This window comes from Crotalus tigris, unplaced genomic scaffold, assembly GCF_016545835.1.
Source record: "Crotalus tigris isolate CLP2741 ecotype Arizona unplaced genomic scaffold, ASM1654583v1 scf7180000017646.2482762, whole genome shotgun sequence".
Taxonomy (NCBI): Eukaryota; Metazoa; Chordata; class Lepidosauria; order Squamata; family Viperidae; genus Crotalus; species Crotalus tigris.
Window position 1 is genome coordinate 385,529 of NW_024096538.1, and position 16,836 is coordinate 402,364.

Below are 16,836 nucleotides of genomic sequence, written 5' to 3' on the forward strand. Positions count from 1 at the left end.
GTTCCTACTGTATATAAATTTAGTGAAAAGAATTACCTTTTGACAGGTTACCAATTTCAGCAACTTTTTAGATTTAGATTGTGGGTCAGCTGGCAATGTCCTGTTTTGAAGTGTACTTCTTTTTTCATCTAAATAACTTAAGCCAGGCAGATTTTCAGAATATGTATCCTTTAAAAAAGGCTTCATGCCAGGGTCAGATTTTTGAATAAAATGAACTGCAAATGTTGAATTTAAAGATGAGGTCTCTTCCGAATGAAATACTTCCTTAGAAATAAATTGTCTACAAAAGTCTTCTGGAAATTCAATATTTTTATTGTCTTGCCAAGTACTGGAAATAGAGGTTTCTTTTTCTTCCTCTAGATTTTTTCCTTCATAAAGTTTGTCTTCTCGTTCATCTTCATTATACTGATTACTAGACTTTAACTTTTCAGATACTGATTGCAAAAGTGATAAGATAGATAAAGATTGGTTTTCTCTTAGTGATCTACTATGGTGATTTCCTGGTGAGATATCAGTGGAAGGCAAGTCCTCTTGGGAACCATCATCTTCATATATAGGAGACAAAGAAAAGGGATAAATCCTGTATCGCTTTGCTTCCACGGTCATGAAAGATTCTGAACAAAAATCACCTGGCATCTCATTCAACTGCTTACTTTCATCATAAGAAGGAAAGAGCTCATCTTCGAATCTGGATGTTTCATACATCTTATTACTGTTATCCAAGGATAAATCAGAATGGGATAAAGTATCCATTATTTCTTCTCCTAAAAAAGAATAGCTTTCATCTTGAAGACTGTCTTTATACAAAATATTAAAGGAAGAATTGTGTTCCCAGTGTTCTGGTGTATGAAAGGCAAAACAATTTGGGGATTTCTTTTCATTTTTACTGTCAACATCCAGATAATAATCCATTAGTACATTATCTGCTGTTATACATGGGTCCTCCTTTACCTCTTCTCCATGGACAAAACCAATGTTTGATGAGTTGCTCAACAGAGATGATTCAGATGTACTAAAAAAAGCATTGAACCTAATATCTTGTGTTATTTCTTCATTTCTCATTTTGCTACTGTCCCATTCACTATGTATTTCATAATATTTTTCATGTGGTTCCTTTCTTTCAGCAGTAATAGCTTTGCTTTCTCTTATCTCATATTTTGGGAAACCATTTTCCATATTATGTCCAGGTGAACATAAGGATGTAAGTTCGTCTTTATATTTATCAGAAAAGCTACCATATGTATTTTTTGAGTTAAAGGGTAACACATTCCTTGTTAAAAATGAGCATGCTGACAAATGCTTACAGGTCATAACAGCCTCTTTTTTTACTAAATTACATTGATTCTCACATGTCCAGCTATTAGTGATATCACCAATTGCCATATTTGTTGCACAATCATCATCTTTATTGTATTTGGAATTATTTTTATCAGGACTGGAATCTAGTTTAGCTATGTCATCATACCATTCTTCACAAATTGTTTGATCTAAATAGACATTCTTTGGTATAATTTCTCCAGAAACCTCTTTACTGTCTTTTTGGAAGTTAAAAGGAACTGAGACATTTGTTACACTCTCAACAGGGTGCTGCTCTTCAACTGGGGATACTGGACTTAAATTTAAGGGTATTTCAATCATTTCAGGAAATTTAGCTGATAATTCTGCATCAGTTATAGGTATCTTTGATGTTTTAGTGTAACCCATACTATTTGTATTTTTAGAAAAATCCTTACTTAAAAGTTCCTCATATGGCACAACTGCTGGATTTTGTTTGTCTGTTTGAATAGCATTCTCAGTTATTTCCTTTGGTTTTTCCAATACTGAATTGTGTAAGTCAATTATCTCTGTGACATTCAATGGTTCCTTTTCATTCTGAGTATCATTGTTAAATTTACCTATCCCAATTCCAGAGAACTTTGTGATACAATTCACATTAAAAGGCTTTAATGAAGAGTTCCTTAACTGTATTTCTTTAGATTCTGACCTCATTTTTCTATTTTTCTGATCTTTTTGAAAGCTAGGACCTAATTCATTATTCTTAGTGTCATTATTTTGATAAATGCAAGTTGTTTGCTTTGATCTAATTTCTTCTATTGCTGAATGAAGAACTTCGTCTACTATTTCATCTGCCTTTTTAAACAAGAGTGTTAAGTTTTGAGATTTAATTTGCAATTGCTTTCCTGTTTCAACCTTTTTCAACAGTTCCTTAAAAAACTGGTTGTTTGATTTAGGAAATAAAGCAGCAATTGTTTCTTTATCTATTCTATTAGCAATTTCTGAAGGCATAGCCAGGAGGCAATTAGACTTCTGCCCTGAGGGAGCTGTATTAATTTCTTTGCTCTGCTGGGTAGTAACAGGCATTTCTGACATTATCTTTGAAGAATCTATAGCATCCATGTAATAGGCAACTGAGGCCAATAATGGAGGTGAATAAGTAGTATCTGATATTGATTCAGAAGATAGACTACCTAATTTATCTTTAGAAGACAATTTCACAGTATCGTCTTCAGAATTTATAGGAAGAGAATTGATTTTGTCAAAAACAGTCTCTATTGCTTCATATGCAGGAGAATAAAGATCTGAAGTATCTTTAAAAGAAGTTGTAGGAATAGCAGACTTGGGTGCATGTACATTGTCAGATGTAAAATCAGGAAAGGTTTCTTCTATGAGAATGGATTCAGAATCCATTGAATAAGAACTAGTCAAATATTTTGTTTCATTAGAATGTGACAAAGTCTTTTTTCCAGAGTTATCTCTGTCAATAGTATCAGGGATAATCTGGGATTTAAAGTTGTTTCCAGATTCCAGAAAAAAATGTGACTTTAAGTCAGCTTTAGAGTTTTCAGACATAGAATCAGAGTGGCATTTTTCACTAAAGTCTGTCTCTGCAGAATTTGCTCCAGTGGTGACTCTTGCAGGCTGCAAAATATTTTCCTGTTCATCAGGCAAAAAATATGAACCCTTCAAAAAATTCTGATCTTCTGAAAGAGATGAAGATTTAGCCATAATATCCAAATGAATGTTATCTTCATAGATGTTAGCATTACTGATCAATGCAGGTAAGAGAGAGGAAGAATTATCTGGTGGTGAGTTAGTTTTTTCAGGTTTCACAGGTAGAGGACTGTGGGTCAAGCACTCATTTTTGGAAGAAGAAATAAGAGACAGACAAGAGACTTCTTTATTTTCAGGATGCTTGACATGATTTCCTATGCTACTGAGCAACGAATTGCTTATTTTCTCAGAAATAATTGGAGTTTTAATTGCATCAATTTTTGTAGTTCTAAAAGATGACATATCTGTGTTATTTACATGTCTTACGTATTCCAATTCAAAGAGTTTATTTTGTTTCTCAAAAGGAGGAGAAATATTTAAGTTGGTTAATGGCTGGATCAGAGTTTTATTCTCATCTCTCTTTGCAGGATGACAGTGACAATCATTTTCAGCTTCAAGACTTTGAGGGACATTATCTGCATCTGGTTTGAAGGAGTCAGCATGTGTATATTCAGTATCTAACAAAGAAATGTTGGCTTTATTTTCCTCTTTACCATTAGACAAAACTTGGTGAAGTTCCACAACAGGTATTCCAACATTCTCCTCAATCACTTCACTAGTCTCAATATTAGACATTATGGAGATCCTGGAATTAGTTTGTATATTTCTAAGTAATAATGGTTCAGTAGTTTCTTTACTCTCTAGGCCACTCTTGCTGCATAAATGCAACCCAGACCCATTTTCTGTGGAAAGGGCTGACATTCCTGATTTGAAAACTAATGGCAATTCTTCTCTCTCTGCTGGTTTATGGAGAAGCAAGTGAGAATGATTTTCAGTCATCATATCTGTATTTAATTCTTTCTTGCTATTTGTTCCTTTATTTACTTGATCACTACAGTTATGGCTATTCATGTACAATAATGGATTAAGTGATTCTAATTTGAACTGATCGTCAGTCCAAGAATATTTATCTTCTAACAATTGATGATCATTATTAGTTGACACTATTTTGGGATAAGATGACAACTCATTTTGTATTGCCTCTTTTGTTTCTATGTTAGAAAAAGCACATAAATGTGTTTCTTTTTTACAACAAACAATGGTAGCAGTGTTTGACTGTCGCTGCATTTGTACTTCTTCTAATGCTTTTCTCTTTTCACCTAATCTATTGTTTTCTGAATTGATTTTTGCAGAATCTATATTTTGGAAGCTAGAACTGACTTGATTTGGTAGCAATGCTGGTAGCGCCAACAAAAGCTTCTTATTAATTTCTGATTTGTCTGAAACTGATACACATTTTACACACTCAAGTTCTTCAGTGCGGTTTTTGATGGTTTCAGTTTCTGTCAAAAAGGTAATTTTGTTCTTTAGTTTGTTGTGTTCACTATCACTCTGAACGTCCTTCTTCCAATTCATTTTTGACAAAAGCATGTTTTCTTGGGTATTTTGATTGTCATCTTTAGTTTCAGGTTTTCTATTCTGCAGTAAGGATTTTGGTTTTGTTGTAGTTTCTAAGCTTAAAACATTTATGATTTCCTCTTTTTTGCTTTCCACAGGACAACTGCTGGTTCTGGTTACTTTTTCTTGCTTCAAGTCTACTTGTTTCTTAAGCAACTGCTTAATTCTTGCAGAACCTCGGTAGGTTGCATAAGTAATAGCATGGGGCTCATTTTCTGTTTTTCTGGAATAGAAACATCGTTAATGGCATATTAACAAATGTTTCTAGCTACACACAATTATAAATATACCTACTATTCAAATAATTAACCCATATTATATAGAGAGGGAATGGCAGTAAAAGTGTAAGATGTGTAATACATTTAATAGTTATCTACGTAATAATTGTAGAATTAATGAAAAGAATTATTTTTGGACAATTAAAGTCAAATCCCTGATCTAAGGAAGAATCCTAAGCAGAATATATTTTTGCCAAATACATGTGTATTAGAAATCTTTACTGCACACAGAAGGGGAGACAAAATGCTACTTTAAAACTGGAACAACTAAAGATGATTTTTGGCTGTCTTGTGTAAATGCTGGATATGAGGCAAAGGCAATATCATGAGAAAATGGCTGAAAAATATGGCATTCTTGTACAGCAGACGGGTACAAATAAGAAAGAACCTTTGGAAAGATTTCTCTCCATGGGAATAAATATGTTAGCATTGAAATCACATCATTATGCAAACATGAATCGCAATAGCCATTGCTATTATATAACAAAACATCTGGAAGGTATTAAAGTTAGTTCTCAACTTATAATCACAACTGAGCCCAAAATTTCTGCTGCTAAGCAAGACAGTTGTTAAGTGAGTTATGCCCTTTTTTACAACCTTTTTGCCACAATTATTAGCAAATCACTGCCACTGTTAAGTGAATTATGCGGTTGTTAAATGAATCTGGCTTCTCCCATTAACTTTGCTTGCCGGAAGCCAACTGAGAAGGTTGCAAATAGTGATTACATAACCCTGGGTCAGTGCAACTGTCCTAAACACATGCCAATTGCCAAGCGTCCACGTTTTGATCATATGTCCAGGATGGTGCAACAGTCCTAAGTGTGAAAAACCGTCATAAGCCACCTTTTTCAGTGTCATTGTAACTTTGAACAATCACTAAAGAAATGTCTGTTTAGTGGACAAATGGACTACCTGTACATTGATAGAGGTTGTTTTACTTTATAAAACAATGTACAAAATCCTCACATGCACCATTTTTAAAAATATGGGAAGAGAAAATTCAAAGGCTAGGTATCAGCAATTATTTAAATTGTGGTTTAAAACAATAATCTATTATTAGACTTAGAAACAGTTTGAAAACTTCTTTCTTTCAGAGCAGTAGGACTTGAACAAATATAAGGCAGCCCACTTTCTACTCATGTATTTTTTGATTGACTTTTTTTAAAAAATATGAAGGTTATATTGACTATGTGCCAATAAACTGTTATTTACAATTCAGTGAAGCTCAGTGCACAAATGCAGGGATGCTTCTCAGCATGCTTCCTCTGTAACATAAATGTTCTATGATTTAAACTTAATATAACTCTACGTCCATTAAAAAGCATTGTTAAAGCAATGTACCTATAGTATTTGATTTATAAAACAGACAAGATATTAGTAAGCATAAATGAGATCTAAATACATGTTATACAAATGAAATTAAATACAGTTATTGACTGTAAAATCAGGTCTGTAGATCATGTATTAGCCTACTATTGGAGTACAATAAGATGACTATATATCATTAGGAAAGTTATATGACTCAGGTTTTAAAAATCTATAAAATGTGATATTCTGTCATAGATTATATATAATTTAGTATAATCTTTGCGTTAAATGTATTTTATAGAACTACAAGTGAATAGAGACTAAATGAATCTAAAATAAATACAAATTCTCTTGCACTTAATAACCCACATAATGCTAATGGCAGCTATAATAATGTTGCCAGGAGAGATTATTCTGATGACATCCTTATTCTTGGGGGGGGGAGGGGGAGGAGGAAAGCAGCTTATATATTCCAATAGTTTCATCTGGTATTTCAGAGCTCCTGATATGTTTCACAAATACTTTAATCCCTGTAACAGCTTTCACTGAAATAAAATATTTAGCATTTGAGGGGAAAAAAAGAAGATAACGCTATATAATATAGTATTGGCATGTTTGCTTTTATATTTACAGAATTAATGATTTAGTTCACAGCATGTAACCCACTTTATTTTAAAAATTGAAATAGTAACAGAGAAAGTTTAGCTCAAACTAAGCTCTTTATTTCTGTTGTAATTTATAGAATTGTAATTGACTTCTTTTATTCAAATCAGCAGGACACAGAACTAAAATAAATTACTGAAACTCTTGTAAAGTACATTTTTCTTCTTGCCTTAAGACAACTAAAATATAGAAAGCTAAATATGCTTATACTGACTTTATTTTCTAGAACATTTTACACTTAACAGTAGGTACAATCAATACCTGTTCTTGTTTACATTGTGGACTACAGTTATATCTACTGAAATTGTTTCTGAATTTTTATCTTTTATCTAAAAGATAGAAGATAAAAGTTATTTCAGGCATGTGAAACAAATGAAATTATTTTTTCTCTCTCTCTAGCTTTGCATTCTCTGTTATCTTTATGTTCTTTTTGGCCTGGCTAATCCATAGTATCATGTAAACCTGATCAGAACTTCTCTGGAATGGAATGTGTAAGATTTACTTAAAATAAAATCTGCTTTTTTTTTCACTTCAAGTATAATTAGTATTGATGAACATGACAGAAATTGTACAGCTAGAGCAGAGTGTTAAACTGCTGGCCCATGGACGTGTCATGAGGAAACCATGCCCACCCCATTGCCGGCAATGTCTGAATACGTTTATGCACATGTTTATCCACAAACAGGAAACACATTTACACATTTTACAACAGTAGTATTGGAATCATACTAATACTCTGTTGTAATAAAAATATCATCAAATATCTCACATATTAATTTTATATCTTTCAAATATATTCTCAAGTTTAATAAAAAAACAGGTCTGAGTAGCACAATATATGGGAGTAGTAGACTGAGAAAAATTAAACTGGGTTAGAAGTGAAAATTAGGCATCAAACGCGATTAAACTGCATTATAACAGCTTTTAATGGAAACACTATACATGGCAAAGAATATTTTGCCATGAGATTCGTATACAAATACTATTACTGAATATTTTGATGACAACCTGTTAACCAACCTTAAAAATGCATAAATAACTATTGCCATAAAAAATAAAAAAATGCAATTATAAATTTCTAAGTCATATACTTTATTGAATACTGTTGAAAAATTGTGCCATTACTGTCCAAGACAAAAAGTCATTTCAACACCTGAAAATGGCTTTCATATACACTGGTAGTTCTAGGTTAATGACCATTTGTTCAGCAACTGTTCAAAATTAAGGCACTGAATGAGTGGTACCATTCATTGGTCCTCAAAATTCCAGCCATCCGAGAATCCCTGAAGACACATGATCATGATTCTGCACTTGGCAACCAGGTCTCGCTTAAATTGTTTGGATTATCCCGTAATCACATGATCATCATATGTGATTTTCCCTGCTGACTTACTGTTAAGCCCAGCCCAAGAATGACACAATGTAACTCTCTTCTGGAAGCGGCCATCCCCAGCTGGACTACATCCTCTCTCATTTGGCAGTAGCCAATGGTATTTTGGCCATGCTTGCGCTGCACTGCAGCAGTGCCCTATACACCCTCCCTCATAAGACAGCAATTACCATAGGCAAATCACCCTTGTGCACATACTCCCTCACCTGGTAGCAGCCACTTCGTCTAGCATGCTCATGCTGTGCCACAGGAGACTTTGTGCTTCTTCCTCCCCTAGAAACCATCCCCAGCCTTGTTGCACCCATGTCATAGCAACCACTTACCTGCTCACAAACTACCTGGACTTGCAACTTCCTGCTGGCTTCCCAAAAAGTTTGCTTACTGGAATCTGGCAGGAAGTTGTGAGGATGTCCTCATTTAATGACCTGTGATCCTTGCTTAGTGATACCAATGGCTAGGATTGCCATTGCTAAGTGATGTGGTCATGGGATATCATGCTTTATGTTCTCACTGCTGAGTGACAGAAATTCTAATCCCAATTATCATCATTGAGGACTACTTGAAAGCACAAAAAAGACATATTTGAAAAAAACTGGTCATTCAAACCACTGTACTGAATTTTCTCAAAGCCCATAAATTTATCTGCATAAAATAAGTCATTCACATTTCTCTACACATCTTAATTTTCATTGTGCAAAATGCATACATGAAGGGATGTTCCATGGAAAGTCTAGGCTCATATTCAGATTTCATGTTTGTGAAACATAAAAGGATGACCCAGACATGATCAAATATAGGTTCCAATCTGCTCACTTTGTAGTCTGACTTTCCACTGAATAGCCATTACTGTTTTTATGTACTTTGCATTGTGATTGGTTTCATCTTTCTCTTCCTGCTGTAACAAAAGTGCTTTTTTGATTCCTGTAAAAGGGAAACTCTGTTTTGTAATGTCAATGATGTTGCAGAAGTAGATATATTTGCGAATGTCTACATGTGAGACACAATTTGCTTTAAAGTCTAAGATACTGGATTAAAATTGTGAAGATCTGAGTTTTAGTCTTGTCTTAGTTTAGTCATGCCTGAGTTTCAGTAGTTGCCAGTTACTTTCTCTAAGCCCTAAGGAGAAGGCAATGGCAAATCATTTCCAAAATGGTTTCCTAAAAACTGTATGAATTTTCTCATGTAGTCTGCAAGAATCAAGATTCACTAAGGGCAAAAATAGATAATTGATAGATAGACAGACAGACAGACAGACAGATAAATTTATGTCGCTACTGGAAGGAATGACATTTAATTTCCAGCTCCAGGATAATAAGACCATCTTAGTCCAGCATTTTGCTTTTCACAGTGACTAAACCAGATACTAATATTTACCTCTTCAGAATTTATATGATTCTTTCACTAAGGCAAGTTCTGCTATATGCTTACTTCATTTTTTTCTTTTATTACTGTTTCTACACTTTGCCTGATAATGACATTTAAATGAGTGGCATATAATTTTTACAAATTAGTATCATGCTGGCTACCTTTCCATCTTTTGATACGTCCTTCATTATTAGATTCAACTGATAAGGAATATATAAAATGTTTATAATCTCTCCTCAATCTTGTTTTTAATTTTGTAAATTCAAAATTCTTACATATAAGACTGTATCTTTTGCATGATTCTTCCACTGATGAAAACAAATACACATATAGGATGAGAACTAATTTATGTATATTACACATTTTCAGTATGAATAACACTGAAGAAAAATTTTATGATATGAGCTCAAATAAAAATATATATTTAGATACTATATTTGAACTCACTTGGCTGTTTCAGCAGATTTATCCTGAGATTTCTGTAAATGTTGTGGACTAGATTTAATTCTTAAGTTACTTTCTTCATCTTTGCTTGAAATTTTCTGTTCAGTTCCAAAATTTGAAATGACAAATATTTTTGATTTGAGATGCTCAGTGGATCTTTTATCTTGATGGCTATCTTGACTTGAAAAGCCTTTTTTAGTTTTGCAATGTCCATCTCCAAAATTAGAAGGTTCTTTTTCTTTGTATGATGATTTAGAAGAAATACCAAATAAACTCCCAAGATATTGGAAAAATCCTTCTTTAGACCGCTTATTGTTACTGTTTGCTTTGCTTTCATGAATCAAACTAGGAAGACTACTTGCTTTCCTTAATTCCTCTTGAGTGGTAGATCTATTCACATCTTCTGTAGAGAAATTCTTATTTTTACAGACTGAAACCTACAAGGAAAGAAACAGATTATCAATTGCTGAAGAGAAAGTAAGATTTTAGTCTTTATAGGAGGAATTGTATCACATTGTAGCTTGTATTTCCTATGAGAAGCATAAGGTAGCACATACTCAATTCTTTTCATTTTATTGTTCCTATGAGAGCATTAATGAGGCCATGCCAGTTTCTTAACAGATGAAAATGATGGTCTTCCCAATCTAAGGCCAGAACTCTTTCTGCTTCAGCATATTGGATTTCATTAAGTGTACTGGAATACATTAATGTACAATTTTAATGCCAGTGCTTTACTCCAGGCATACATAATATGTATTATCTAAATCTACAGTACATTAAGCATGGCTCAGTAGGCATAGCACTGATTCTATAAAGGTAGAAAACTAGCTCTTTTACTAAAAGTTCACATGAAAAAGAACCTCCACTATAAAATCTGCCTTTTATTTTTTTGAAATATATGTTCTTCATATGTAATGGATGTAATAGCATTACATAAAAATAAACAGTTGAAACATTAGCAGCTATTTTTAGTTAATAAATCTCCCCCCAAGGAATGATTAATGTGGAATGTCTGCCAGGCTTCCTCCCCAAGAAAGCCTTTTTAAAAAAAAGTCAATCTTTTTTTTCTCTTTATTTTTGCCTATTTACCAATTCCTCAGACCATTAGTCCTTTGTGTAGAGTTTTCCTTAGTGTCTCTCATATAGTGGCTTTTTTTCCCCCTTACTGCTTGCAGGGAATTTTGCCTTAATTCTCTGTGTATAATTCTCTCTTAGACTGTAAGGATAAAAAAAACTCTCCACAAAGTACCAAGAAAGAAAAAATTATCTAACCCTTGCAGAAAGAATCCCCCCCCCCAATCCCTTGTGGACACTTTTTCTCATGGATTAAGAGCTGATTTTTCCCACTTTGTCCCTTGAGGAAAGAGTTTTTTTTCCCTTCCGTAACCCTGAAGCTCCATTCAGGCCTACATGGAACCCCAGACTTTTAAAGAACTCAATTTGAAAAACCATATTTTAGACTATAACATTTGTGATGAGGTCAGAATAACAAAGATTATTCTCATCAATTTATGATTTCTATTTGCAGATCTGACTGACTTTCAGGAAGTGCTAACGGAATTTGTTGGTCTTTAGTTCTTGTCTTGATTGAAATATGAGGGCAATTCGGAAATAAACCTTCATTTGGTTATCAATGATTATACACATTAGAAAACTACAACATTACATTACTTTTTGACATAATCGCCATTCAAATTAAGGCACTTGTCAAAACATCTTACAAGGTTTGAAATTCCTTAGTAGCAGTTGCTCGGCATAAAATCTGGGCTATGGGGTGTGTGTGTGATCAAAAACATTCCACTGGAATGGCTCCAAAAGTTCTTGGGTGCGTCTAGCAGTGTGCAAGTGACTATTATCATAAACCAACACCACACTGCAAGTGGTACAATAGAAAATCCCACCAAATGTGAAGATGCCAAAGGAATACTGCTAGTGAAGTTCATGGAGTGTGGTTTGACCATCAGTTCAGAAGTCTACTATGAAATGTTACGAAAACTCAAATGAGCCATCCATAACAAGCGTTGGGACATGCTGACTTCATAATTATGCTCCCCTGCATACAACTAGACGCACCCAAGAACTTTTGAAGCAGTTTCCATTTCGATGTTTTTGATCATCTCCCCTATAGCCCAGATTTGGCGCTGAGCGACTACTTCTAAGGAATTTCAAAACTTTTAAGACGTTATGACAAGTTCCTGGCAATTATGCTGAAAAGTAATGTTGTAGTTTTCTAATGTGTATAATAAAAAGAGCCGAGGTGGCGCAGCAGTTAGAGTGCAGTACTGCAGGCCACTTTAGCTGACTGTGTTCAGCAGGTCAGCGGTTCAAATCTCACCGGCTCAAGGTTGACTCAGCCTTCCATCCTTCCGGGGTAGGTAAAATGAGGACCAGATTGTTGGGGGCAATGTAAATATATATATATATACATTGCTTACTGGTGTACACCGCTTAGAGAGTGCTTGCACTTAAAGCGGTATATAAGTCTCATAAATAAATAATAAATAAATAAATAAAAAGTTTTGTATCTGCAAGTGTCTGCCATTGATAACCAAATGGAGGTTTATTTCTGAATTGCCCTTGTAGTTCCATGTAGCTTCCATTTTTTAATTTATGATTCTCCAATTAAAAAATGTTAGTTGCAAGTGTTTAGGGATTTTTTTCAAAAGTCTCCTCTTGTTTTGAAAGAATTAATTATCTTTATTTTCAAACGTGCAGACAAACCTTAGAAAAAATAATGGCATTTGAAAATAGACAGAAAACTTACAACCTGACAAATTAGAAAGACTGGAGTATTTGTTCATCCATAGACTTATTTTATCTAGCTAACTATAGGTTTAATTAGTCTTTGATTCTTATTAACAATTTTATAATAACAAAAGTGACACCAAATCAACAGATGAGTGTCCTGAATTATGTACATGTTATATTTATGGTTTTCTTGGTTTGAATCTATAAAGAACTACACATACAAAGAACATACACATATGCTCAACATTCTATCACATAGAGGTTGTGCCTCTTTGGCTGAAAATACCGAAACTTTTGTATATTGTACATAATATATGACTAAGAAATATTTTCAAAATGATATCTGTCAGTTGTGCACAAAATTCCAAGTTCTGGGAAGTGATGGGGGATGAGGCCAGAAAACATGGTTTTTCCATCATGACACTTGTATTACTAAACAGCCTTTCTTCAAAATCCAGAATTGTACAGCCATGTGCATTTTTTTCTTATCTCATTCTAACATTTAGTTTTGAAAAGTTGGAATTGGAGCTGCTGGCATAATATATATTAATTATATTTATGCTTCAATCATATCCTGTTTCTTGCTTTTAAATTTACATTTCATGCTATTAAACTTTTGAAACAATTATTTTATTAAAAACTATCTACAATTAAAAGATAACAAAGCCAGAGATCTTCAATTAGTCATAAAATGAACACTGTAATGATAACTGACTCTGTCATTATTTACGATTCCTATTCTCACAATTACATATGAATACACACACACACACACACACACACACACATATATTTCAGAACATTTTCTGCATATAATGAAGCAGACAAAAATACAGGAAAACCTAAATAAAAATAAACTGATAGTTTTTAGAAAGTATAAGATATAATTCTGGTTCCTATTATAATAATAAATAGAAAGACCTTTAACAATTCTGGAAGAGGACTGCTTTCTTTTCTTGGACAAATCACATCTGTAGATTCATCTTCCTTAATTTCAAAACTGAAAAAAGAGAGAAAGAGATGTAACCTATTTGAAAGTCCAAATTTATTTGAAGCATTTTTGAAAGAAAGTGCAGAAACCAAATGCTTTTATTTTGCCTGCTTGCTTTCTGTTATCTTGGCATTTCTTATGTTTAGACAGCTTTTCTAAATCTGATCAAAGCATTTCCTTTATTGTCATAAACTTTCTAAGTTCATTTTTAAAACTCCAATATTTTTTCCTATCTATTTTTAACACAACTCTTTTGTACTATATTTTCAAAACTAGTCAGTTAACTTGATTTTTACTTAAGGTTACCATATGTTCAATCTAGAATTTTGTCCCTTACCCTCACATAATGGTAGCTGTAATTGTAACTGCCTTACAAAGTTTTTTGCTTATTGATCAGATTTCTATGCTACCTACTGTAATATCCAATGATACTGGATGGCTGATATAGAATGATACTATAAGTAAAGATGAATTTCCCAATAATTCTAATCTTTGCACACCATAAGCCACATATTTTAAATTATATAAAATTTAAATATATGGATTTTATTAAATTTATTATAAATTTATTATAAATTTATAAAAGATCGTTTCTAAAAGTCTTTTGATTTTATAATTGTAGAGACAGACACATGAGAAGTTTCTTCTTGCTCAGTTGAAATGATATTAGCTTAACTAATTTCCAATTTAAATGTTTAACAATTTATAATTTGAATAATTAGTAAAGAATGAGTTGAATCAAAATATTTAATATACTAGAAGGCTCAGATAACATTTATGTGTAGACATGGTTAAGTGTTGAATATGTAGAATTAATAGCATCAACATGAGAGGAAATCAAGAGAATTTTGTCTACCTGGGAGCAACTCTATGTTATCTTTCTCAATAGGTCATTTATACTTCAATAGGTTTGGACCAAAAAGTATTTTTGGAAGCTAATATGTAGTATCAAATTCTGCTAAAACAAATTCTATGCTGGATTTCAGCTAAGCTCCAGTGTATTTCCTCCAAATTTCCTCCAAAATAAAAGCATTGTTTTCAAATCAAGATCTTCCATAATGAAAGAAAATACACAATTATTAATTTTGTTTATTTATTTAAAATTCTTATATGGCCATCCATTTTAAGAAACATAAACGTGGGCTCCACACAGCAGCAATACCAAACCAAAACATACACACACACAGACACAGAAAGGCAAGAAGCTAAAATCTGGTGTCCTAGCCGTTTTCCTCTGATGCAGTCAGACATAGGCTTTAACCTCACCCTATTCTAATATGTGATGACAAACTAGCTTTCTATAGCCTTCTCAAAGGTTAAGAGGTGAGGGCCTACTGGGTCTCAAGGGGAAGATGTTCTATAGCAGTGCTTTTCAACCCATGGTATGCGTACCGCTGGTGGTGCTTCAGCACCTGGCAGGTAGTACATGTACGATGTGTTGAAAAGCACTGTTAAAAAAAGTGTAAAAAAAAGTAAAAGTGAAATGGGGGAATGAGTTGAAGTGGCAGGAGTGCTGCACAAGCCTGTCGGAGAGTCAGCTGGGTCTGTGGTATTGCTGGGGCTCTGTTGAGCACCCAGGATCGGCACACAGCTCCAGATGATTGGTGCTTCTAGGAGAGTCAGATGGAGGTGCACCAAAGAGAAAAGGAAGAGGAGGGGGAGAGAGGATAAAAAAGGAGGTTGTTTTGGTGGGAAAGGGAGAGAGAGAAAAAGATGGGGAAAGAGAAGGGGACAGAGAAAGAGAGAAAGAGCAGCGCGCAATCTTGGGGAGAGGAGTCAGCTGGAGCTGCACTGAAAAGAAAAGGAAGAGGAGGGTGAGAGAGAAGAGAAGAAGAAAAGGAGGAGGTTTTGGTGGGAAAGGGAGAAAAAAAGATAAGAGGGAAAGAGAAGGGGACAGAGAAAGAGAGATGGAGAAGAGGAGAGGCTTCTTTGAGACAAGCAGAGGGAGAGAAGAGGATAGAACAGAGAGACAGGGACAAGTTTCCCATTAAAAGTGAGAAATTTGTTAAATGAGTTTTGTCCTATTTTACGACTTTTCTTGCCACATTTGTTAAGTGAATCATTGCAGTTCTTAAATTAATAACACAGTTGTGAATCTGGTTTCCCCACTGATTTTGCTTGTCAGAAGGTTACAAAAAGGTATCACCTGACCCTGAAAAACTTGGTGTAGTTATACCAAGTTAGTAACTGATGCAAGAAGATTGATTCAAAATAACAGGTCTAAAGACTAACAGTGTTTCAGAACTTGGGCTCATCTACTGAAAGAGAATAGATGTGCTCAAACAGGTTTTTGGTGAAAATATACATCATATAATACTATTGCTGAGGGGAAGATTGGTATCCGCAGAGAAAAAAACAGATATGAGAGAAGTACTTAATCTTCTGCCATTTGATAATTCTTCTCTAGACATTTTTCCTAGTAAACTCCAGAATGTGCAATAAATTCAATCTCAAGACACTAGGCTAGAAAAGATTACAAATCACTTGATCTTAAGGTGACCAACTTTTTTACAGTGAAAAGGAGGACACAAATAAATTGAAGAAAAAAATATCGTAAATAAAAGAAACATTTTATTCATTGCAACAATAATACAGACAACTTGCATATGCAAAGTTTGCCAGCCGGGTGTTTTGGTGTGCTCAGCAGCAATTCCTACTGGCTTTCGAAAGCAAATAGGGGGAGTAGCACAGCTCATGCAAAAGTTGAAAAAAAAAACCCCCATCAAAAAAAGGTGCCAGAACACCGTTCTGAGCGTTCTATGAGAAAAAAAAAGCCCTGCAGATTAGTCTCCAAATATCGAAAAGGAGGACATGTAGGAGGACACTTTTCAAGGGAGGACAGAATTTACAAAAGGAGAACTGTCCTCCCTAAAGGAGGACAGTTGGTCACCTTATTGATCTTCACTGAAACTTTACTTAAAAGAAAATTGCACATCACTGTTATGTAAATGCATTCTACAACAGGAGTGCCATACTATTCAACTAATGCGCAAAATAGAGAAAATGCATTTATTAATAAAGTTATCACATAGTTTTCATAAGGGATAGACATCACACTGGCTACATGTAAATAAATGTAAATGTAAATAATTCAAAATCAAAACTTAAATCCTTAAGTGCAAATTCCAAATTGTTAACTTTTGTTCAAATTAAAAAAAACTCAAATCATTACAGATTATCTTAGACAGCAACATTTGAGA

General features: G+C 33.9%; 1 protein-coding gene across 2 annotated transcripts in view; it reads right to left on the reverse strand.

Moving 5' to 3' along the window:
- CRYBG3 (crystallin beta-gamma domain containing 3) overlaps positions 1-16,836 on the reverse strand; it is a 60,630-nt gene that overhangs the window by 37,219 nt on the left and 6,575 nt on the right. For both annotated transcript variants that reach the window (XM_039335679.1, XM_039335678.1), the window contains exons 2-4: positions 13,567-13,645; positions 9,901-10,334; positions 37-4,672 (exon numbers count right to left, since the gene is read on the reverse strand). In XM_039335679.1, coding sequence (XP_039191613.1) covers positions 37-4,672; positions 9,901-10,334; positions 13,567-13,645 — 5,149 coding nt within the window. The remainder of the gene's footprint in view (positions 1-36; positions 4,673-9,900; positions 10,335-13,566; positions 13,646-16,836) is intronic.